The 24,448-nt window shown below is 48.9% G+C and overlaps 1 protein-coding gene across 2 annotated transcripts in view; it reads left to right on the top strand.

Annotated features, from left to right (window-relative positions):
- The first annotated feature begins 2,195 nt into the window (after positions 1-2,195).
- ETS1 (ETS proto-oncogene 1, transcription factor) overlaps positions 2,196-24,448 on the top strand; it is a 105,300-nt gene continuing 83,047 nt past the window's right edge. Inside the window, exons 1-3 of one of the 2 annotated variants that reach the window (XM_065417027.1) lie at positions 2,196-2,279; positions 5,596-5,598; positions 8,022-8,160. In XM_065417027.1, coding sequence (XP_065273099.1) covers positions 2,208-2,279; positions 5,596-5,598; positions 8,022-8,160 — 214 coding nt within the window. In that variant the 5' untranslated portion in view covers positions 2,196-2,207. The remainder of the gene's footprint in view (positions 2,280-5,595; positions 5,599-8,021; positions 8,161-24,448) is intronic. The other variant, XM_065417024.1, reaches the window with a different exon arrangement.

Genomic DNA, 24,448 nt, shown 5'->3' with positions numbered 1-24,448 from the left:
ACTTTGGCTCCTCTGTCTCACCTGCTGGTCAGACCGTATAGAGGGGATTACCATTTGCTTCTGCTGTTAGCCGGCAATAGATTACTATCCACCCCTCAAAAGCAAGGGACAAGCAGGGAGGAATTGTCCCTTGAGTCACAGCACCTTTTAGGGTTAGCGCAGATTAGGCACGGCTCTGAGCAAGAGAAAGAACATAAAGTGCAAATCAGGAGTAAATCTGAAATCAAGGGAGAATAGGGTTCAGTGTTTCTGGTTACAATTGTCTAGCTAGACAATTGTAGCGCTGGGGGTTTAAAGAAATCAAATGACACATTCTCCAGAGGGTGATGGAGTTGCTGCTTTCTCAGGGTGGAGACTTGTTATACCATTGACTGCTTTCCGCGGCACAGCCTGTAGTGGCTGAATGGGTTTGTTTTAAATAAATAAATTTATAAAAATAGTAATGCAGTCTGGCCCTGCGTTATTTCCTGCAAAAGAGCCCTGTGAATCCCTGACAACTCCCTCTTTACAGTTTCCTTCCAGGCAAAAGGCTCTGTACGTAGGGGAAGTGACACTGAGTACACACATATCTCATGCTTCACATGGCATGGAAAGCATGTTGGCCCTACGTTTTCTCCTATGAGTCTAAATCATTGCAGGGGAGGCACATATTTCCTGCTTTATTTGCACATACATAGAGCCAGGTTTCAGCTCCTTCACCCCAGCTCTGCAAAAGGGCCATAGGGCAGGTAAAAAGTCTCCCCTGGTGCAAGGGGCCAGTATATACCAGGCACAGCGATGGTTCTGAGAGCTCTGTCATGATAGTGCAGGGGAGATGGGGGAACCGGAGCGGACTTTGTACCTTGGAGATTTTCCCACAAGAGCTATAACCGTGCGTCAGAGGGTGTAACTTAGAGCAGCCCTCAGGAAGAGTCTGACCTTCACCAGAGGCTAAACTGGCTTCACTATCGCAGCCCCAGATGAATGTGCTCCATAAAGAATAGGATATATATCTACATGTACATTAAATATGATATAATTGGCTCAAAGAATGAAGTGCATTTGATACATGGGCCAGACTCTGATCTCAGCTACTGTGAAGCAGTGTAAAATCCGGAGTAGCTCTGACTGCTGTGATATCACCTGAGATTTGTGTGTACTCCTAATATATAAATATCAGATCATTAAATCACCTGTTAGGGTTGGCTGTTACGGTGGTGCTAAGAAGTTGGACTGTGCAGTGGCTGAGCTGAAGGTCTCAGTCCAGTCCTCTACTGGACGGGTGTCAACGTCATAAAAACACCACCACAATTGGACCTAAGGCTCTGACCCATTGTCTTCAATGGAAATACTCCCTTTGACTTTAAGGGGTGTTGAATTGGGCTATAATTGGCTCCCACAGCAAAAGCCTGAGGGAGAAGGGGCCCTGGAGAATGAGCAAGCTGCTGTCTGCCCTTTGGAGCTGGTCCTTCGGGAAGATGGCTGAAGCCTGTGGTTGGCACAGCAGGGCTCGGGGAAGCGTTCACTGCTGTTGTCTGTGAGCCGAGGCTGTCTGTCAGACTGGCGTCTTTTCACAGGGGCTGGGTTTGCCTTGTATTCTAGATGATACTTGATTGTGCCACGGTGAAATCAGCTCACTTTCCTAGATGGGGAAGACAAGGGAGTCACATGCCATTCCACCTTGGTGCACTGCAGATCACTGTCTGAATGGCTCATGTTAGGAACCTCTGGGTGCGTTGGGAGGAGGACACTGGGCCTTTCCCTCTTTCTATCCTACATGGAAGCAGGTCATCCCCATCTGGAGGGTAGAAAAGGAGCCTGTCAGCATGATATCTCTGCTAACTGATCTCCATTTTCATTGGAGATCGCGATGGATAGTGTGTGTTGGATTGGGCCCTCTGTGTGAGGCTGCTATTCCTTCACAGGCGTAAGAGCCAATTAAAACTGGACTAGGTAAGACACTTGAAAATATACTGTAGGGAACGCTCCTGCATTGGTCATGGGTGTGCATGGCGGGGATAAACTAACTGACCTAATAGGTCTCTTCCACCTTTGAACCCCAGTTCTGCCACCCTTCCTTGCATTGAGATCAATAGGATTTACTTGTGTGAATAAGGAGTTCTCTTATGACTAAGGACCTAATCCTGCAACCCTATCTCCTCTATCAGACCAGGCATCCTCAGCAGTGCATCTAATGATCCACTTCTGTTTCTGTAGGTGTCTCTGGGATGATGAGTTACTACATGGACACAACCATTGGAAGCCCAGCCCCTTATCCTCTGACCCGTCCAGGAGTAATGGTAAGGAAGGATGTTGGGTTATTTTTCTTTTATCCCATAGGAGTTTGGCACAGCATTGCAGGACTCTGGAAAAACTCTGCTTGGCAGCAAGAACAGGCTAATGCCAAACAGTTGAGAGATACTGTTTAATTCAGAGAAGCCACTACATGTTCAGTTCTTATCTGACCCTCTTGGGCTTGCAAACCTGAGCTGGACATAGGAGCACAGATTCTTACATGAGTCAGAGCAGAAACATTAAGATAATGACCTTTGATGTATCCGTGCCTCCTCTTCCAAAGCTGGCCCTAACCCAAATCCTTATGACCTCCGTGGACGAATGCACATGTACTGGGACAGAGCTAAAGGCATCCCAGCTTTTTCAAATGTCAGACAAGATTTGATTTGAATTTGGGTGAAGGTTCTGGGCCAGATTCTGTTCTGCTTCTTGGGAGGAGGTGGGGGAAAGGTGGTTTTAGGTTTATTGGAACAGTCCGAGGAAACCTTATACGGAACATAGAACACCCTGGTATGGGTGACTATGAATGACTCCACAGTCTAGAACAGCCAGAGCACCACGTACAGCGGACACTTGCCAGTCAGCCACTGGCACACGGCAATGGCTGGCACATAGTAATGATAGTGGCATAGGGGGATTGCATAGCGTTGCAAGCTGTTCCTGAGCTGGGATATTCTGTTTCCTTTGTGCCGATGGAGTGGGGTAAAGAGGCTGTTGCAGAGGCCAGAATCTACCCCTCTACCTCAGTGTCTCTAATATTTCTATCACATAGGCATAGATGTATACCTTAAAATTACATCAGCAGGCACTCATCTATCACAGTGCTGAGCACAGTCTAGGAACCTAGATAGGGCACATGAAAGCTGTAGATTTGGGATGGGGAAATTAGGTGCTAAGCAGATCTGGTGGAAAGTGGAATTTCCATCTTGTAGAAAAGTTCAATATTTTGATTTTTTTTTTTAATCCCAAAATGGGACAAATTTGGAAAGGTGAAAATTTTCACACAACAAAAAGTTCTGGAAAAATCTCTGTTCAGAAATGTAAAAATTAAACTATTTGATCACTTCAGAAAAAAATATTTCAGTTTCAAACTATTGATTTGAAACGGGGGGTGGGAGGGAGTTGTTTCCTTGATGGAAAATTGAAAAATGTAACTGAAATTGACATGTTTCCTCACAGAAAATCTTTCATCACTCCATCCTCCGCAACCCCCATCGCCAACAAAACTACATTTATTTTTTCTGATTTGGGGGGAAATTTTTCTTTTTGGAAAAATTTCAACCAGCTCCAGAGATCAGATACCTCAGAACTGCATTGACCTCCAAATGGTTTTAGGAGGACCAGAGTGGGAAGGAAATGGTTAATGTTTGGCCAGTGTTGGAGAGAACATGGCCTGGAAGGAGCTGGGACAGGGTGTGAGTGGAAGAGACTGGTGCTCTGCAGATGCCTGGGTGGTGGCAGCCCTAGGGATGGCTGAAGGTGGGGAAGGAAACTCTCTTTCCTGTTATCGCAAGTGATGACATCGATCTTTCCCACTGCGCTGGAGGTTACCTGGCTTATCCTGCCTCCTGTGACCTAAATATGCCTTATTTGAATGGAGTAACCCTGTGGCCATGCATTAACCCAGGACCTGATCCTGCTGCCATTGGCACCAAAGAACTTGTTGCCGTGAATTTCAGTGGGGGAAGCATTTGATTGGGGTCAAATGCTTGTTTACTCTGATTTTGCATCTTAGATTTACTTACTCTTAAGAACGGACTCCTGGAGTTTATTCATCACGCACACTCCTGTATCTGGGCACGTGCCATGTGTCTTAAACTGGGCCTTTCTTGTGCTCCTCTTGTTGGAGAAAGAGCCGGGCTCCACGTACAGCTGCTGCTAGCCTACTACATCCTCTCTTCCTTGGGTTCATATCTATTGTGCATCTGTGGAGCACTAAGCTGCCCTGCAGAGCTGCATGCCAAGGGCCCAGTCCTGTTAAGTCTTACCACCTGACATGGTTTCCACGGGACTACGCTACTCATGGTAGTAAGCACTGCGCCAGATAGCATTTGTCGGTCTCGGCCCTTCTGAGGAGAATCGGCAGCCGCTTAACACTCTCACTGGGGCAGATAGGAGTCCTATACGCGGAGCAGCTCCAAGATCTAGGGTGGCCACTCATGCCTTCCCAGAATACTGGACATTCACGTACTTCTTGGAATGGAGTGACCCCATCTCCGTGACCACGACTCCACTGGTGTGGCCTCACACGCACGGTGGAACGCCATTTTGAAGAGCCCTCCATCCTGCCCCTGCTGGTGTGTCCTCATTGTCTGGGTTTCTCTAAGTACCGGATGGAGGACAAACCTTAGAAAAGCAGGACTGCCTGCTTTAAAACCGGCCCAATGGCCTGTGTAACCGGATCAGACCCCAGTGCTACAGGGGAGGGTAATATTATGCCTGTTCTACAGTTTGAGAGTGAAGTCTCATGGAGGGAAAGTGACTTGGGTGATCCAGGTTTGTTTCCGTCCTCTGCTATAGGTTTCCGAGTCCCAGCCCAGTGTCTTAACCACAAGACGTTTCTAACGTCAAACAACTCTTCTCTATTTTTGGTAGCTGCTCATGGAATTTAGCACCATATTTCTTTTCTCTTACTGCCTCTGGCCTCCTTGTCCTCCTCCTTTACCCTTTTGTCTCCGGCTCATTGAGTTCCCGACAGCTCAGGGCTAAGACCTCCTACTGACTGTCAGCTCAGACATCCTCCTGTGGTTCAAGAGTGTGCAGAGCTAGTGGTAGGTGGGTCTTTGCTGGAGGGACCCTGATCTCTTAACCTTCCTCCTCTTCACCAGCAAGAATCTCCCTGCCAGCAGATCAAAGTTCTCTGGAAATAGGGTGCATGTCAGCCCACCCGCTTTACAATCTAGCTGTGTAAACAGGCCTGGTTCTCTTATCTTGAGTAACGGCAGTGTAATTGTATGGGCTGGGAAGGCTCCATTGTGCCCATTGCTCCTGCTATTCACACCCTCTTGCTCCCCCTTAGATGTGGTCTCTTGGATAGGAACTTGGGGGCACATGTTTCTAGTGGGAGCCCGTGGGAGTAGTTAGAGGTCCATCAACTCTTGCCCATTTCAGTTTCATTCTATGACCTCACTGCTTCTTCAGAAACCCCTTCCAGCAGCCATTGAACTTTGCTAGGAGAAGTAGCTCCACCACTGGCAATGGCTGCAGGGACTCGGGGAGGAGTACGGGACTGCAAGTTTCCCTGATAGCATGTGAGGGTTTCATGTGCATAGGGGAAACTGAGGCACTGAGCAGGGCAGCGGCTTGTCTGAGTTTGTACAGCAGGTCAGTGACAGTCACAATGAGGAGACCTGTTTTCCAGACCTCAGCACCTCCCATTCAGGGTCCAAGGTTTGCAGTATGCGTTGGGTCCTGGTTGAAATGAGACTAGTGACTAAATCAAAGGCAGGGGTTCTGTCATGTTGCAAAATAACCAGATCTAATAACACGGCTGGAAACGTCTCCTTCAGGATCCTGGTTGGAGGATTGGACTGGACCCTCCTAGCCATCAGGCGTTTTTAATGCCTAATCCTGATTGATACTGAAGTCCTTGGGAGGCGAGGGGGCTGAGCACATGGGACTGGGCCCATAGACCCTTTCAAAGAGCTTTGCAAACAGCCATCCTAGCTCTGCAGCACAAGAGTGACGGAGGGCTGACTTCTGCATTGTGTCTCGGTGACTAGTCTCGAGTCCTTTTATCCAGCCTATTTTTGAGCCTCTGCAGCGTTATCCAGCCGAACTAGTCTTATTGTTTCCAAACTAATCGTTCCTGATGTCACATCTAAAATTAGCTTCTCCTTCCTGCAACTTCCTACCATTGCTGTGTCTAGCCTGCCTCCCTGTTGCACTGCCCTGAGCCCACTCGCCTGCTCTTTTAGACTCTGACCAGGCTCACGACGGCCCTTTTTCCAGAAGCTGGCTGAGCAATTCTTCAATTGCGGCTTAAAACTGCCGCTGAGCCTGGAAGAATGTGTTCTTGGTTGGCTCAGTGCTGCTCCTAAAAACAGCCTCATGGAATCGGTTCCACATTCCCTGATATCACCAGTTCAACAGGTGATTGTCCCTCCCCCCAATGCCTTCTTCCCTGGAACCTGCCATCACTCTGAGGCATGGACAAACCATTGTCCTTATAATAAGCTTATAATCATGAGGGGTTCCTAGTTCCTGGGAGATGGGTTACATGATAGGACTAAAACCACCCTGCCTCTCCCAGGAAACATACTCTGTAGTCCCAACAGCATGGTGGGTCAAGACCAGCTGGGAGGTATGACCACTGAGTGCCTCTCCTGGGGAAAGGGACTGACCCTTGCCCCAGCCGGAATAAGGCTGCTCTTCCTTTGTGGCAAACCACACTTCCCTCCTTGTATTATTTTCCCTGGTGCAGCTGCACCTCTGAGCAGAGGGGGCACAGATTGTATGCCCTCGTGTCTCCGGAATAAATGTATCCCCCAGCATTAGCAAAGCTCTAATTGTTGGTCTCATGAAATGCACCGTGGCTAAGAAATACCAAGCAGTAATGCCCAAGCAAAGCAAAACTCTGGGTCCCAAGATCTCTTCTGATCAGGTGTCTTCTGCAGACAGACCATCCCCAGGAAGGGAATGAGGAAGGGATATTTGTCCAAATGTCGTTATCTTCAGTGTCCTGAAATTCAAGACAAGACACCTGTGATCTCTTAACTGCTGACAATGTCTCAAGCCAGATTTTGAAAAAAAGGCCTTTGTGACCTTCTAATGACCCAGCTTGATACCCAACTGAGGTGCTTTCAAGATGAATCATTCTACATGATACAGTTTCTCTCTCTGAGTAATTCTTAGGGTTAGTTTTTTATTTTTAGGGTTAGTTCAGGTGGGTCCAATTTTTCAGACGAGCTCAGGGCCAGGTTTTCAAGGGCTTAGCACCCTCGGTCATGGCCAATCACCCAACATGCCGCGCTATTCAAAATATGCTGCCCAAATATCGAAAAGAGCCAGGTGCCTTGGAAAGAACTGACTGTAGTAAAAGGGAATGAAGAACAGATGTTAAAAGGCAGCAGCTTCCTGATGGCTGCTGGACTATGAGGTGGTGCGAATGAGGCCATAAGCATGGGCGAATATAGAAAGGGATGTTATCAGCTAGTTTCTGTCCCCAAAATAGGTGGAGAGCAGGAGAAAAGGCATACAAAATATCAGCTCAGTTCTCCCCCACGGGTGAAGAGGGGCGCAGCTTGCACCTGTGGGCAACAGAGTGCCGAGGAGAGAGATTTCTGGGAGAGGGCCAGAGGTGGGCGCACAGCTGCTGTCCACTGGGTTTCTGCTGCCTGCTTTAATTGGTGGCTATGGATCCCCACTAATTGGAGCCTGTCCTGGGCTGTGAGCAAAGGGCTAAAGGTTTAGGTGTTTGGATTCGAGTCAGCCTTAAGCTTTGTATGCTGCACTTTCCAAACCTCTCAGGCCTGCAGAAGTGGGCAGGAAAATATTCTGGGCTTTCCAGTGAGAGTCCCAGAACACTCTGCATCCCTCTGGGTTCTTGTTTCCTTTTCGTTTCCAAAGCCCCAAACAAAATATCTTTTTAGTTGATTCCAGATCAAAATGTCTGTTTTGAAATTTCTCCCGGAAGATATTTTCATGAGTGACCCCCCCCCCCTTTTTTTTTTTTGGAAGGAGCGGTTGTGCTATGTTTTGACTAGATCTGCTTATCAGCTGATGTCTCTCCCTTGTAATTGAGGCAGGGTGCTGCCAATTCCTATGAAGATCCTTGGATGAGCTGTGGCTTTCAGTCCACCTGCTACCAGCAAAGGATTTGCTACCCAGTCTGGGATGAGTCCGCCATTCAAGAAGTGCCCACTGGCTTAGAACGCTACAACTCAGGTAGGCCCACTTTCTACTAAAAGTTGAAGGTGCCTTTGTGAGCGTGGGAGGGATTTTATTTGCGTCCTCTGTAGGATTCGGCAGATGGCTTACATCTAAAGAGCAGCATTCTGGGTCTTTGGGGGGAGAGCTTCTTGGGGGAACTTTGCAACCTCCTGGTCTCAATGTACTAACTTCCTCTTTTACCGCGGTGCCTATAGAAGCCTGTTATCTGACCCCGGCTAGGCTGGGTTGAGCAATAAATTACTGCTTACTGGACAATCTTAATCTTAATGTTATCTTGTTATTGTTCCCACCCAACTCTCCCTCTGGCTTCTGCCCTGGTCTTGTCTTGATATAAGATTGTAAATTCTTTGGTACAGGGGCTTACTTTCTTGCTGAAATACCTGTACGGTGCCTAGCTCAATGGAGCCTCTAACAGGGGTTCCAGGACTGCAAGAGTGTGTGTGTGTGTGGTGGGGGGAAAGAGAGAGGCAAGCAGCAGGTTGCAGTGTCATTCATTGAAATCTGGCACTGCTGCCCTCCGTCATGCCAGCCACCTCTGGTCAGGGGCCAATGGGACAGACAGGGGCTGAACCCCCTGTCTGTCCCATTGTCGTGTCCCTGCTGAGTTCAGGTTTTCAAAAGGTGGGGGTGGGGGCAGGCACAGCCACCCTGCTTAAAAAGTGTGTGTAATAACAATACTATGTCTTGCGTGAGTCTGTCTTGCTGCCCTCTTCTGGAGTGAACATTAAACTTGTGACTGTCTCCCTCTAGTGGCGATAGGCCTACAAAGATAAAAGCCCTAGTATTACTTAGACCAATTAGAGATTCTCCTTTTAGCTCAAGAGGTAGAGGCCTGTGTGTGGGGAGACAGGGTTCTATTCTCCCCCTTGCCATCTGTGTAGCTTACTATGGAGTCTGTCTCTTGTGACGTAGAGGAATGGTAGGGCAAGGATTTGGCCTCCTGTGAAGTGATGTTGCTGGAGGTGACTGCAGGGGTGTGTCTGCCAGGTATGCTCTAGTATGTACATGCACTTCTGTTCCATGCTGGATGGAATTCCAGGCCTCGCAGCTACAGGATCCTCATGGGGTCTTTGCTGACTGCAAAGGGGATTGTGCACTGAGGAGCAAGCTGAATATGAACAGCTGGTCACATCCTCTGTGATTCTGGGCCTGGTTAACAAAGTTGGCCCATCCTCCACCTGGACTGACTTCCTCGCAGATTGTTTTTGTACACAGGAGTGGGACCCTGGGGCTCCTGAGTTCTAATCCCAGTGTCACGTTAATGATGCTGTGCCCTAGTTTTCCCCATCTATAAAATGTGGATGACCTCTTGGGGATGGTATGCGGAATAATTGGTGAATGCCACTAAAGAGGCAATAAGAAGGCAGTGTGGCCAGGTGGCTAGAGCATGGGACTTGGACTCAGGAGACATGGTGTCTATTCCTGGCTCTCCTGCTGGGTGAGTTCCCCTGTGCCTCAGTTTCCTGATCTGCAAAATGGGGATAATGATACTGACCTCCTATTCTTTGATACCTGCTGATGAAAATTTACATAAGAGCTAGGGAATATTATTAAATTCAGCAGCGTTTCCTTAAGATGGCTTCAGAGCCAAAGGTCTTGGTTTCCTTTTTTGTGAATGAAAGTATTCTCCAGCTAGGACCGAAGTCTTTCTCCTCCTCCCCCCTAGTTCAGAACCATGTGTTGCAACTACCTCAGAGGGGAAGGTTGTAGTCCCACTAAAGGGGTGAGCCCTCCCATGTACCATCGTGCCTATCCGCTGTTCGCAATCTGATCTTGTCCGGCTAAGCGATGAGCGGTGACTCCAACTTTACTACCAAATTCTTCGCTTTGTGGGGCTCTTATCCCCCCTGCTCCATCTGTCTGTCTCGTCCACGTGTGTCCTGTCTGTCCAAAAGCTTCTGATCTCTGGGGGGCAGGGATCGTCTTTGTTTTTTATTGTCTGACCAGCATCTAGAACAGTGGGGGCTTGATTAATGATTGAGGTTCTTAGGTGATACCATACTAATTGCTGTCCCTAGAACATGACTTCAGGAGGCCAGACTTCCACAGAAATAACCCCGAAAATCAGGTGGACCTTCCAGGTAAAAGTGTCAAACCACTAAGTGATCAGTGGGTGTCTTCCCCACCACCGTGTCTCTGTGGCTTGGAAGCACCTACCTCTTTTTCACAGGCTTGTGAAGCTGAGCCCGAGTTAGAAAGAGACAAGAGACCAAGTGTTTGTACAGCACCTAGCTCCATGGGGCTGTTATCCTGACTGCGGGTCTTAACTTGTATTACAGTGTCATGCAATCACCATTTTTAGCTTTTTTGCCATCCTCAAACGGCATGAGATTCTCCAATTTATTCATAATTTGAAAGTCATTACAAATTTAATCAGTGACTAATTCTTGCTGTACAGATTGTTCAGACTGGGAATACTACAGTCATGTCTGCAATTTGTTCTGTCTCATGTCACTAACCGACACAATGTGAATCTCAGATTGCATGTTCAACCTGAATACTTGCAAAGAGGCAGGAGTTTCCAGTGGGTTAGACCAGTGGTTCTCAAAGCTGGTCCACCGCTTGTTCAGGGAAAGCCCCTGCCAGGCCAGTTTGTTTACCTGCCACGTCTGCAGGTTTGGCCGATCGCGGCTGCCACTGGCTACGGTTCGCCGCTCCAGGCCAATGGGGGCTGCGGGAAGGGCGGTCAGCACATCCCTCGGCCCACGCCGCTTCCCGCAGCCCCCATTGGCCTGGAGCGGCAAACCGCGACCAGTGGGAGCCGCGATCGGCCAAACCCGCAGATGCGGCAGGTAAACAAACCGGCCCGGCCCGGGCTTTCCCTGAACAAGTGGTGGACCGGCTTTGAGAACCACTGGGTTAGAGCACTTTTCTAGGACTTGGCAGCCCTGGTTACACAAAGTCTGTGGCACAGCAGGGAAAATCACTTAGTCATTCTGTGCCTCAGTTTCCCCATCTGTAAAATGGGGATAATAGCACTGCTCTGCCTCCCAAGGGGGTTATGAGAATAGATACATTAAAGACAGGCAGATGTTCACATACTATGGTAATGCAGGGCCAAATAAGCACTTAAAATAAAATTCAGGCTGGGCGAAAGTGACCCCTGGGCAGAAAGCCAATATGAGGTTATTGCATCATTTATGTCCCATGTAAGCCTATCACGTGTTATGCAGCACTGAAACCTACACAGGGCCTGTGCTGGCCCTCTGTCCTTTTCACCCACTGTTAGTTACATAAACTGGCTGGCTGTTCAGGGAAAAGCAATGAAACGACATGATTAATGCAACAAAACAATGCAACCGAACTGCTGAATTTTACAATCAAGTGTATAATTCAAAATTCATTCTTGGCAAATATTCAAGCATTTCAACTAAAAATGTTTGCTCTCTTTTTTTTTTTTTGCCAGCAGTCGTGGTAGTGAAGCTCAAGCCTTGGTATGTTAGCAGGAGGCAGGCTGTGAATGCGGCTGGACTAAAATTCCCTTTTGTATGCAAGTGAATATTCTCCTCGTTTCTTAATTTGGATATTCACTCAACTCTGGGGGTGACTGGTCTGACCATGACTGTCTGACCGGTTCTCTGCTCTGACAAAATCTGTCCTCGCGACATTTGGATGTACTCAAACGTTGGCAAATCCGTAATCTGGAAAAGTTCTGTGTTTCCCCTCTTCTCTGCGAGAGTGTACTCTTGGGGGAGCAGAGTACCTGTGACCCAGCCCCCCAATCCTCCAACAGGGTCTGTGGAATATCACAGCTGCAGGTTTCAGAGTAGCAGCCGTGTTAGTCTGTATCCGCAAGAAGAACAGGAGTACTTGTGGCACCTTAGAGACTAACAAATTTATTTGAGCATAAGCTTTACTCAAGGCCTGATCCAAAGCCTGTTCAAAATCAATGGAAAAACTCCCATTGACTTCAGTGGGCTTTAGATCAGCCCTTAATGGGGCAGTATCTGTAAAAGAAATCTGATTTCCCCTGGCAGGACCTCTGATAATCTGTAGGGGATTCTTCTCTTCAAGTCTCTCTACTGTACTTTAATTTAATCTACTTTTTGGCTTTTTTTTTTTTTCTTTTATGCTGTCTTGCCTTTATGGTCTGAAGAGTTTCTAATTTTACTTGAGAGGAAACCCTTATTTGTATATATCGCTCTGCACTTTCATTTCTGCTCTTCTGCACTTTGGTTACACATACAAGTCCTCCACTGTCTTCTAATCTCTTTATGAAGAGGAGGCTATTTTGTTTTGATGGTCCTCGTGTTGATAAAAGAAACAGAAGGAAAACCAAAGTGTAAAAATGTCCCTTTGTGATACAAAACTGCAGCTTTGCTAAAAGTTTCAGGCTCGCTTGCACTAACAGAAGAATTTTTGCCTTTGATGCTAGAGAGAGTTTATTTACACTGCGCTCTAAGTCAGATAAGATTATGGAGTGATATGAATAGGGGAAAGCGTGACTTGGAGTTTAACTGGACCATAAACATGGGAGGGGGTGGATGGGAGGAGGGGTTATGTTTAAAAAAAAAAATGCAAGAATTTGCAACTGGAATGTTGATCGCTCTTTTTGCGTCACAAAGATGCGAGAGCGTAACTTGCTGCAGCTGGGCGGAGTGTTCTTGTGCAGAGTGTCAGGACAGGTTTGTTCTTCTCTGGTTGAGAGCCTTAAAGTGAACGACTCGTCCTAAATCCGTGGTGAACTTTCCCAGGTGTAACGCATCTACTGCACCACTTGCTCTATCTGCTCAGGTGAGGGGAAAATCAAGTGTTTGCTGAGGAATGAAGTACAGTAGCAGAGGCCTTTGAGGGCCTAGGACTGAAATTTCAGGGCATGCTCCAGGTCAGCAGTGAGGCCCATAAGATGAGTTAATTCCCTTGGGCTGATGTAATAGAAGGGGCCTTGGCAGAGCTGGGTGGGAGCTCTAGGAGTGGAGTAGCAGGGTGGAGTGTAGCTCAGGATTGAAGACTGGAATAGCAGGATGCAGGTTGAGACTGAGGGGTGTGTTTGGGGGTAAGGGGAGGCGCAGGATTGGAACCGCAGGTTTAGGGTAAGGTGCATTGAAGGAAGTGGACGGTGCGGGGCAGTGGAATGGCACTGCAGGACTGAGATGTATTTACTGTGTCGATACCTCCAAGACACTTGCCAGCTCATTATGTGACTAGCCCAGGCTCTCTGTCTCTCTTCTATAAGCATTACATTCCCCAAATGAAAAGGGAAAACAGCTCTAGCAAGCTGTCCCCTGGTGCATGGAAACCCGCAGTGGTGGAGAAGGATCCAAATCCGGGGTCTTGCAGTAAAGGTGGGCAAGTGGGAGTCAGATAAACTAAATCTCTACTCGCATTGTGGCCCATCAGAAAGGTGATTTAACAGTGTAAATGTTTGCAGTGTCAGGGGCCTGAGCCTTCCTGCCTTGGTGGGAGATGAGGGTGCTCTGCTTTTGCACGAGGTTCTCTGCACCTGGCAGGATTAGGCCCCTGGGAATTGGCTCCCCTTGCATCCTGAACAGATGCAGGAGTGGAGGTATCACTTGATGCCAGCTGAGTGCTGTCTTCATGGTATGACTAGCCCAACCAAGTGCAGGGTGGACTGGGGATCCCTGTGAGGGGATGGGGGCCTTGCCCAGTTTCTGTCTGAGACTTTGGTTTGGATCAGTCAAATTCTCATTCAGGATTCAGGCAGCCAGTGCCACAAGTACTCCTGTTATTTTTGAGGAATGGAACTGTCTCTCTGCAGAAGAAGCTAGCTTCTGCCTTTGTCCTAATCTGGTTCATCATTGTTATGTGGCTCCAGGGACTCTCAATAGGATACAGAGCCCTTCACTTTTCTAGGTCACCGGTATGAAGCTAGGCATTAGCAACCCTCTGCTGTGCTCTGTGTGAAATGGCAGTGGCCCCTGGCCGAACTGAGAGGCCTCCACACATCCCAGAAATCCCCCCCTCTCCCCCAGCACTTTATCCAGCTCTGCAGATGATGGGCGTGTGGTTTGGAAGCATGTGACCCCTAGAGGGGTAAGTTGAGGTGGAATCTTGCTCTACCATTGCTCAAGATATACTGTTCAGTGGAATGAAAGATGCCTTCAGTCTCCCCAGTTGTCAGCCTGGTGCCAGGAGTAGCACAAAACTATTGGAGAGAACCAGATCTGAGGGCAATATTCAGATTTGAGAACTGAAATATTCTTGGCAGCATCTTCTGTAGCTAGGGATATTTCAGTAGGCTCTGCCATTATACACAGGTTTATTTGATTTAGTGGTAAAATAATCCTGTTCTTAATGGGAGTGTCGGCTGAAATTACTTTAGTTCAGGAAGAGGAAATTTTCATGAATCTTTTTGTGCTGCATTCAACAGATCCTAACAGCGAGGTGTGTCCCACCATAGATCATACGTTAGCATCACTTCATTAAATTGCCGAGGACAATGGGCCTGGGTCCCCTGTTTGTTCAGCAGTAAATGAGAATAAAACCTAGCCTAGGAGGTGACAGAAATAACTACTGAGAGCTAGATTCTGCCCCCCTTACTATGCAAATGGTCCCATTGTTTCCAATGAGGCTACTTGCATAAAAGGGACTGTCCACCATGAATGCGGGGGAGGCAGGATAAAGGCTTTGAGCCTCATACATAGGCTTTGAAGGATTAGATTTTTATTGATGAATGTCATTTTTCACCACACACACACACACCAATGAAAAAATATTTCCATTTACAGATGGGCTAAATAAGAAAAATGCTGCTTTAGAAAATTAGAGTTTGTCTTTAGGATATTTGCTTTGTATATTTTGACAGATGATGTTGATCATTTTGTGTTTTAACAGTTATAAAGCTTTAACTCTTGAAAGACAGTAGACATCGAGATTCAAATGATTCTGACTCTCCCATTGTCTGATTTCCCCCCCCCCCAAAATCTAAATAGATAAAAATAGAAAAAAATACTTAAACATCTGCCGCCATTAGGAAAATAAAAATGGAATTTTGCCACACCTACTCAAAACGCTCTGATGGTTGGCTTGAAATGTTCTGCTGAGTCCCTGAATGTTTCTCGGACCTGCCACACTGGCCTGGAAATCTCTCTCCCTGCTCTCTAGTCAGACTTGCTGTAACTCCCGCTGTGTCTGTCAATCTGCCCTTTTGTGCTCAGATGGGAACTCCAACGGTTTGGTGCAGGTTCATCTTTCATAAAGGCTGAGCTGCTTCATCCAAACCAGCCTCTTCATTCCCCCCTCCCTCCACCTGCCCTCCCCAAATCACTCAGCTGTTCTGGTACATCAGGTACAGAGGAAGCCAACGCAATTAATGGGGTGAGGATGTGACGCTTCAGAAGGGTGCCCTTGCCCAGCTGCCTGGAGCCAGTCCTCATCTCACTAACAGCCTCCTGACTGTTGCACTGGGTTCCAGGTCTTGTCTTGTGCAACCCTTGAGGCAATCAGAAACCCTCTTTTCCTGATCGATCGGACTTGGGGGGGCTACAACAGCGCAGTGTGTGACCCCACATGGTGTGTGTGACCACTGCATGCTACCAAGCCGTCTGTTGTTATCTTCTTCCCAACTGCTGCTCCTGGGCTGAATCCTCCGCAGACCGGAGCTCGTGCTTGGCGCAGCAAGGGTGGGACAAGCTGTCTCTGTGCCACCTTCCCGACCCCTGTTTATAGGGCTGCCGGAGTGTGAAATTGTCCCTGGCTGCTCTAAGTTAGCTGGCTGTGGCAGACCCATAGAAACTGCTCCACCAGCTGAGCTCTGGCCAGAGCCAGGCCAGTGCAATGGTACTTCTGTGGCACCTACTTGTTAGAATCCAAGAAGCTAGATCTGAGGTGATAGGTACTAACCCAAGTTCAAACTCTTCTTGCCTTGTAGAACTCAATGCTGAATGCAAGTGGGGGCCTAGTCTTAATGGCTGGCAAAATGTCATGTATTGTCCCTCCCAGGACCAAGGAGGAACCCCCAATTTCTCTCTCTCTCTCTCTCACTCACACACTTCGCTGTGATCTTCACTCAGAATCAGGCAGAGGCAGGGCCTATGGCTCAGGAATGAGAAATAAATTCACCGGGGCTGCTCTCAGCTGGGTGACTGGGGACTGTGAGGACTCCCCCACAAAGATCCTGCCTCCGTGGCTCCAGATTTGCTGTGAAACCTGCCCTGTCGTGCCCCCCTCTTCCCCCCCCCCCCGATCTCTAGTGGAGTTCCCCAGAGGAAGGCTCTCTTTGTGTGCATTTTCTGGGCTGTTTTCCAGGCCCTCTCTCAGAGGAAGGGGGATGGGGGGGGGGGGGGAGGAGGAGGGGAGTGAAGGCCAGCATGGCTCACTCAGCCCCCAATGGCTTCTCCAGCTGCAGCACATTTTCGAAGTGACGCTTAAAAAAAAAATGCTCTGCATTTTTCCATGTTCTTTTATCCTATTTTTAACAGCAGCCTCCTTCCCTTTCTCAGCCTCCACTGACACTTGCCCCTCCCCGCCCCCAAATGCCGCTGCCTCCCCCGCACTCTCTCTGCAGAGATGAATGGGCTTCTTTTCACAGGGAAAGCACATCTGCGTGTGCCTGGGTGCCCCGACAGCAGTTCTCAGGCACCCTCGGGCAGGGCTTCCACTGGACCATCCCTTCCGCCACCCCTCCAGCAGAGGGGGTGGGGTGGAATGGGGCAGAGAGAAACCTAAGGGGCATCCAAGGAAGACAGGTTGGACTAAGGGCAGGGGAGATGGGAGCTGAGGATATTTGTTCGCTACTAGACTAAATGAAGGGAGTGTATTTGCGTGAAATTCCCTGCACAGCTGTCCCATCTCTCACTGTCTTACTCTCCCGCCTCCTTTCTCCCCCCGCCCCCCCACACCCTCTCTTTATTCACTGCCACCCTGTCTGCAGCAGCCCAGCCCAGGGCCCTTAACGGGAGCCGGGGAGGGATGGATGGATGGATGGATGAATGAATGGACCCTTTCTGCCTCGGTCTCTCATCATCCTCCAGCCTGAGTCAATGCAGCCCCTCACGACAGCTACAGCCTGAGAGTCTGCTTCTGTTTATAACCTGACTGGAGTTGGTTTCATTGGACCCCTTCACCCCCATGATGTCGCATTGGCTGGGAACTTCATTGCATCACACTGCCTGCTCCAAATGGAGGCTCTGGAGTTAGTGGAGAACAGACACAGTTCTCTCCATTAAGGGGCACTTATTCTGTCCCAACAGCGAAGAGAGAGGGCGCTTCTGTTCCTTTCAGCTGAATCATAAAACCATGGACCGTTTGTGGTCGCTAAACCTCCCACGGCACTGTGAGCGAAGGCCGGGCTCTCAGCCCTGGTGCTGTGGCTCAAATCCAGCTAAGTAATTGCACTCCACCTCTCAATCCCCTCTGCAGCATTAGGGGGACAGGGAATCATGCTCCACTCCATGTGCTGAGTCGTTGTGCAGTGTTACGTTTCACCCCAGAGGTGGGTGAAGTAATTGATCTCCCCTACTTAGGGCCAGATCCTGCAAGGGGTGAGCATTCTATGAGCCATGTTGAGACGCCCCCACCTGCCTTTTATATCAGTGGGAGTTCAGGGCATTCTGGACCCTATATGAGTCGCTCCGCACCCTGAGACTATAATTTTTGCAAGTCCATGTGGAAAGCACTTTTTGAATCTCTCTGGAGGCAAGAAAGTGGGGAAACTGCCTGGCTCCACCTCCATGTATCCCCTCTATAAGACGGTGCCGATGTGCACACTGAAGGTTTATTTTCATTTAAGCAGCGGGTTGATAAAAATCCAGGGTTTTGCTTTTCTATTTGTTTCTTGTCTGAGTCTGGAAAATCCTGTCTCTTGCCTGATGAGATTCAAGAGCCCTTTGTACTAGGTCACCACCAGGGATTGAGCCTGGGACATCCAGCATAAAGGCTTTAATCGTTGGAGCTGAAGGAGCAACTCCTTCATGCAGTAGCAGTAGTAGACTCATTTCCTCTGTGGCCCAGCCATTGAAGTGCATTGAACAGTGGTATTAAAGAGTTAGACCAGTGATTGAAAAAACCTGTCCTGGTCTAAATGGCCACCAGAGGAACGGGCGAGAGGGATCTCTTTCCATGTCCAGAGCTTCCAGTCTGTGAGGCATGTTGTGCACTCTAAAAGCTAGTGACAGAGATGCCCCGGGATGCTGCTGGGAGACTTGCAGAGAGAAGCACGAAGACCTTGGCAAAAAGGTGACCAGCAGCTCTAGCCACTGTCTTAAATAGCCTGTAAAGAGGCTGCAGGGAAATTAGCTGAACTGAGAGTCGTGTAGGAAAGAAGGAGTAAAGATCTTCATTGGGTCAGATAAGCAACAAGCTGGGAGATGCTGCCACAAAGCTCTTGAGGGTTACCATGGAAGACGCATTCTGTCTCGGGATGCGGTCAGTCTCCGAAGGTTCAGAGCTTGCATTTACTTCAGATAGGCCTCATATGAGCCATTCCTGCCTCTCTGGCCTGCAGAATGAGGCAGGGGCCTGGTGGGTCATGGGGAGAAGAGAATTATTGGCAAGGTCTTTGAACCTGAGTGCTTCACTTTGAACTTAGGGGGAAGGAGTGGGGTGGAGGGGGTGGGCCAAGGGCTAGCCTGCTCTTAAGCCCAACTTTGAACAGGGCTTGAAGTAGACTCTGCTGTCTAGTCCTGTCATAGTGCCATCCGAACAGGGCCAGCAAGAGCTTTCCAGCAAATCTCCCTCTTTAATTTATCTTTGAATGGAAATGGTTGGCTGGATGATATGCAGGGGAGGAGTGTGTGTGTGTGTGCGTGTGTGTAGGGGAGGTGGGGAGCGTGGGGGCTGGAACCCTGGAAAAACAGCCTGTTTCCTTCAGCTCCTGGCAGAATGGAGCGCACCCCCCCATCCCTCCAGATGTTCACTGTGTTTATAGCTGCTGAAGCAGGAGACTGAACTCCCTCATTAATACGTTTTTCTTGCTTGCTCTTTTACATTGAGGCCAGAAGTCTCCGCTCAGAGGCTGCAGCTGGATAAGAGCTGGGGGTGGGGAAGAGAGAGGGGAGGTGTGTGCAAACCTCCCATCCCATTCAACTTCCCCCCCGCCCCCAAATCCTCCCAAAATACACATGCCCTGAAAAAGAAAAACACTAGCAGATTTTTTATTTCAGAAAGTAAACACTCCGGCCATGGGGGTCTGGAGGTTATGGGAAAAGAGGAAACCATCGGCCTAATCAGGCAGGGACACGCTTCCCCTGCTGAAATAAACCAGAAATCATTGCATTACAGGGCTCCTCCGCGGTTAACCCCAGTGCTGCCACCACAGCTGAGTGATGGTGAGACGGGGAAAACTCTGAGTTTGCTCAAACATTCCCTCTTTTCTTCCCCACCCCCCCGATTTCTAGCCAGAATGGGATACAGCGAGCAAAGGGGGAGGAGGGGGGGGGGAAGAGGCAGGAGGCTGCATTCGATATTAACCCTTGAAATGGCGGGCCTTTTACAAAAATCCAACAGAGAAGTTATCATTTCCTACTAAATTCTACAAGGTTTATGGACCACCTTCTGGAATTTCACAGCAAATTTGATCTCTCTATTTTAGAATTCGATAGAGTGGTTCCAAAAACCTATAGAGAGGAGATCATTCTCCGTTAGAATCAATAAGATTGCAGGGTCCTATTCAACTTCCATAGAACTCTCTTAGTTTTAAATTCTGGAAGATTTTTGCATAGGAGAAATGAGTCATTAGATTATGAATACTTAGACTGTAAATGCGTTGAGACGGGGACCGTATGTTTGTTGTGTGTTTGCACAGCGTCCAGCACAGTGGGGGCCTGGGCCGCGACTAGGTGCTACTGCTATACTAATAACAATGAGTAGGGTTCGTATGACTGATTCACACACCCTTTGGACCAAATTTTCCAGTAGGTCTCGAGCGATTGCCTCTAACTCTGCAGTTGGACCTTTCCCATGTCGTTTGTGGTCCTGAAGCTAGCTCCTATCAATGGACAGGTGTTAGTGGTGCTCTGCATAAAAGGGACGGTACAGATAAATTTCTAAAAGAAACAGCGTTTCAAACTCAATTAATCATTGTAAATTAATAAATAACATTAGGCAATTGTATACTACCTGCAAACTCTAGCAAGGTACTCACCTGACACCCATCACCCGAGGATCTGAGCAGCTCTCTGGAATAATCTGTTTATCCCCTCTACATCCCTGGAGCTAGGGAAGTATTAGCCTCATTTAACAGATGGGAAACTGAGTCAGAGAGTTTATAGCTGGGATTTTCTAAAAAGCCCAAGGAAGTTAGGCAGCCCACTCCACAGAGTTTGGGACCTCACTCCCTTAGCTTGCTGGACAACAAAACGGCAGATGAAACTCAGGCATCATAAATGCAAAGTGATGCATGCTGGAAAACATCATCCCAACTATACGTACCAAATGATGGGGTCTCAATTAGCTGTTGCCACTCAAGAAAGTGAACTTGGAGTCATCATAGATAGTTCTCTGAAAACATCCACTCAATGTGCAGCGGCAGTAAAAAAAAAAAAAAAAAAAAAAAAAAAAACTAGCAGAATGTTAGGAACCATTAGGAAAGGGATAGATAAGACAGAAATATCATCATGTCACTATATAAATTCATGGGATGCCCACACCTTGAATACTGCTTGCAGATCTGGTCACCCCGTCTCAAAAAAGATATTCAGATTGGAAGAGGTACAGAGAGGGGCAACAAAAGTGATTAGGGGAATGGAACAGCTTCCATAGAGAGGAGAGATCAAAAAGACCAGGGCAGCTCAGCTTAGAAAAGAGATGACTAAGGGGGGACATGATAAAGATCTGTAACATCATGAATGGTGTGGAGAAGGTGCATAAGGAAGTAATATTTATCTCTTCATGTAACACAAGCACCGGGGATCACCCAATTAAATTAATAGGTGGCAGGTTTAAAACACACATAAGGAAGTATTTCTTCACACAACGCACAGTCAGCCTGTGGAACTCATTGCCAGGGGATGTTGTGAGGGCCAACATATAACTGTGTTCAGAAAATAATCTGATAAATTCCTGAAGGATAGGTCTATCTTTGGCTATTAGCCAAGATAGTCAGGAACACAGTCCCATGCTGTGGGTGTCCCTAAGCCTCTGACTGCCAGATGCTGGGACTGGATGATGGGATGGATCACTTGATAATTGCCCTGTTCTGTTCATTCACTCTGAAGCACCTGGCATTGGCCACTGTCGGAAGACAGGATACTGGGCTAGCTGGAGCATTGGTCTGACCCAGTATGTCTGCTCTTATGTTCTTATGCTTTGGAAATCCCAGCCTATGTGTCACAGAGCACACGGAGTCTGCAGTAGAGCTGGGAACTGAGTACAGGTCTCTTAAGACTTAGCCCTGTGCTTTGCAACATGACTCTCTGTCCTCCCCATCCTTAATATTTTGTGAGGACCAGTGCAGGAGCAAAACCCAAGACCTTATTTTAAATCTAGGAGACACGATCTTTTCAATGATAATCCTGGGAAACCTTCTTTTACTCAAAACAGTCTCAGAGATCATGTCTGACTATCCAGCCAGATCACTATAACCAGGGCCGGCTCCAGGCACCAGGCAACCAAGCTGGTGCTTGGGGCGGCACCTGGAGGGGGGCGGCGCGGCGCTCGGGCCGCCGGGGAGAGCGGGGCCACAGCCGGGCTCGCCGCCCTCCCCCCTGCGCTCTGGCCGCCGGGGGGAGAGCCGAGCCCCCGCCGGGGCTCGCCGCCCTGCCCCCGGCGCTCTGGCCGCCGGGGGGAGAGCCGAGCCCCCAACGGGGCTCGCCGCCCTCTCGCCGCCCTGCCCCCGGCGCTCTGGCCGCCGGGGGGAGAGCCGAGCCCCCGCCGGGGCTCGCCGCCCTGCCCCCGGCGCTCTGGCCGCCGGGGGGGAGAGCCGAGCCCCCAACGGGGCTCCCCGCCCTCTCGCCGCCCTGCCCCCGGCGCTCTGGCCGCCGGGGGGAGAGCCGAGCCCCCGCCGGGGCTCGCCGCCCTCCTCCCAGGGCTCCGGCCGCCCCCCCGCCTTGCCCCCGGCCGCCGGGGGGAGAGCGGAGCCCCCGCCGGGGCTCGCCACCCTCGCCCCGGGGCTCCGGCCGCCCTCCCCCCGGCGGGAGAGCGGAGCCCCCGCTGGGACTCGCTGCCCCCCCCGGCTCCGCCCCCCCCGTCCAGAGGCTTTTTTGCCCCCCCCCCAGGCTGCGCCCCCCCCCCCCGGGGGGGGGCGGCCGGAGGCTTTTTTGCCTGGGGCGGCAAAAAAGCCAGAGCCGGCCCTGACTATAACAAAGTGCAACTGCTACTGATCTTGGCCAGATTTACATCAGTGATTCAGTGGTGAAAGGTTCCACCTATGGTCCCCTAAACCATCATCCATCCCCTTTCAATGCCACCACTATATTGCAGCACATCCCAAGAGAGCAGTGTGATGGAGAACGGCAGAGTCACCAGGCTTCCCCCTTGCTATCTCAAGAATGCCCCCGAATAAGTATGTGTTACCACAGCTTAGAGGGGATTGAGGGCTTGAATGCAAACTAAATTCCATGTGGATACTAGTGTTGGGCAGATTTCGAAAGGTTTGGAGTTGGTGTCCAGCTCAGATAAGCACCCGAGTTTAGATGCCTCTCTGCGTCTTATCTGAGCTATTTGAATGCCTTGAGTCTGCAAAACTGGGCTGGAAATGTCATGGGAGCAGGCGTTCTTGTGCTGTTTTGGGTTTGTATAATTATTTGTAGGGCCTAGCGATCCCAGTCCAGATTGGACCTTCATTGTGCTAGGCACTGTGCAATTATACTAAGAGACAGCCCCAGCCCCCAAAGAGCTTGCACTGTAAGGGTGGGGAAACTGAGCAGAAGTGACTTGGACAGCAGGTCAGTGGGAGGGTGGGGGGAGTAGAACCCAGGTCTCCTGACTCCTTATGTAATGTCCTATCCACTGCCATGCTGGTTCTTCTGATTTCTGGCCTTGTTTGGATCCCAGCATTGCAGAGGTATGTGAATGCCAGTAATAATGGCATGAAGGTACCCAAATGACTTTGAACTTCCATATCTTAGATGTGGATTTTGGCTCCTTTTTTGGTGGCAAAAGGACCCTGCCCAGATCTTCCCAAAGTTTAGGGTAAGTCCTATGTGTGGTTTTAGTTCAGTCTCATCTTTGGATCTTGTGCTCTCCAAATTGGGTTTCTCGCCTTCTATAGATAGCCCAGATAGGAATATTGGGTTTTTACTGTGCTTTCTGCCTGCTCACTAAACCTTGTCCCTCTTCAACCCTGCCGCTTGAATAGGGCTCATAATTCAATTGGAAAGAACATTCTGCAGCTCCTTGTTGGCCAAAGTAGCTGGCAGATACATTCAGCTGAGGTCTCTGCCCTCATGGCTGTTTTCTCTCTTGCTTCTATGATCCTGTCAAGAAGGAAAGATTCTCTTGTGGTGAAAACACTGGACCGAGAGACCTAGATTTGATTCTTCCCTTTGCCACTTACTTCCTGAAGGAGCTTGACTAAGTCACTTAGCCTATCTGTGCCTCAGTTTTCCTTACTGAAGATGTGTGTGTGGGATTAATACCTTGCAAGTGTGTTGGGAGGCTTAATTAATTAACATTAGTAAAGTGCTTTCAGACCCCGTGAAGGAAGGTGCTATACAAATGCTGAGTATTCAATCATTTGCTCCCTCCCCTTTCCAAAAAATGTTGGATAGACAAACCTCCCCTCCCACGAAGCAGAAAATCCCCTTTGCATGGTAGATGTCTTAAGCAATACTAAGGCACTAGAAAGTCTTGATAGGCTATCCCCGTGAAGCTATGCACAGTCTGCAGAACACGTGCCAAAGTTTACACCGAATCTCCTCTTGAATAGCAAGCCTAATTGCGGGAAAGCTGCTTTTCAGCACACAGGATGGGCCCTTCCTTGTGGGTTTTTAGTAGTATCAAAAGGCTTTGTAAAGTTGCAGCATGTTGACTGTTGAATATTTCACAATGGATTAAATACTGTTCCTCTCCTTGCAGCTGTTTCGCAGGGAGGCAGGCTGCATCTCTCCAGCAGTTGGGTGGGCTAACGAGATTGTGTGTGTGAAGGGTTTGGGCAGAGAGTTTGCATAGAAAGCGAAGGGGACGGTGTGGCAATTGCTCTTAGCCATGGGAGAGCGGCAGAATGGGTTGTGTTTATGCTGGGGTGGCTCTTATTAGACGTGGGAAAGGTTTGGGATTGCAGGTGGAGTTTGCTTTATAAGCCGTCTCTGCTGTGTTATAATTACAGCGCTAGATTCTCAGCTAGTGTGAATTGGTGCAGCTCCATTAATGTCAATGCCATTTAGACCAGCTGAAACATTTCACTTCTTAAAAGGACAATTCCATATTTCCAATGTTCATGGTT

Source organism: Emys orbicularis, chromosome 15 (genome assembly GCF_028017835.1).
Source record: "Emys orbicularis isolate rEmyOrb1 chromosome 15, rEmyOrb1.hap1, whole genome shotgun sequence".
Taxonomy (NCBI): domain Eukaryota; kingdom Metazoa; phylum Chordata; order Testudines; family Emydidae; genus Emys; species Emys orbicularis.
Note: the sequence above shows the minus strand (reverse complement) of the source record. Positions and strands in the feature narration are given on the sequence as shown.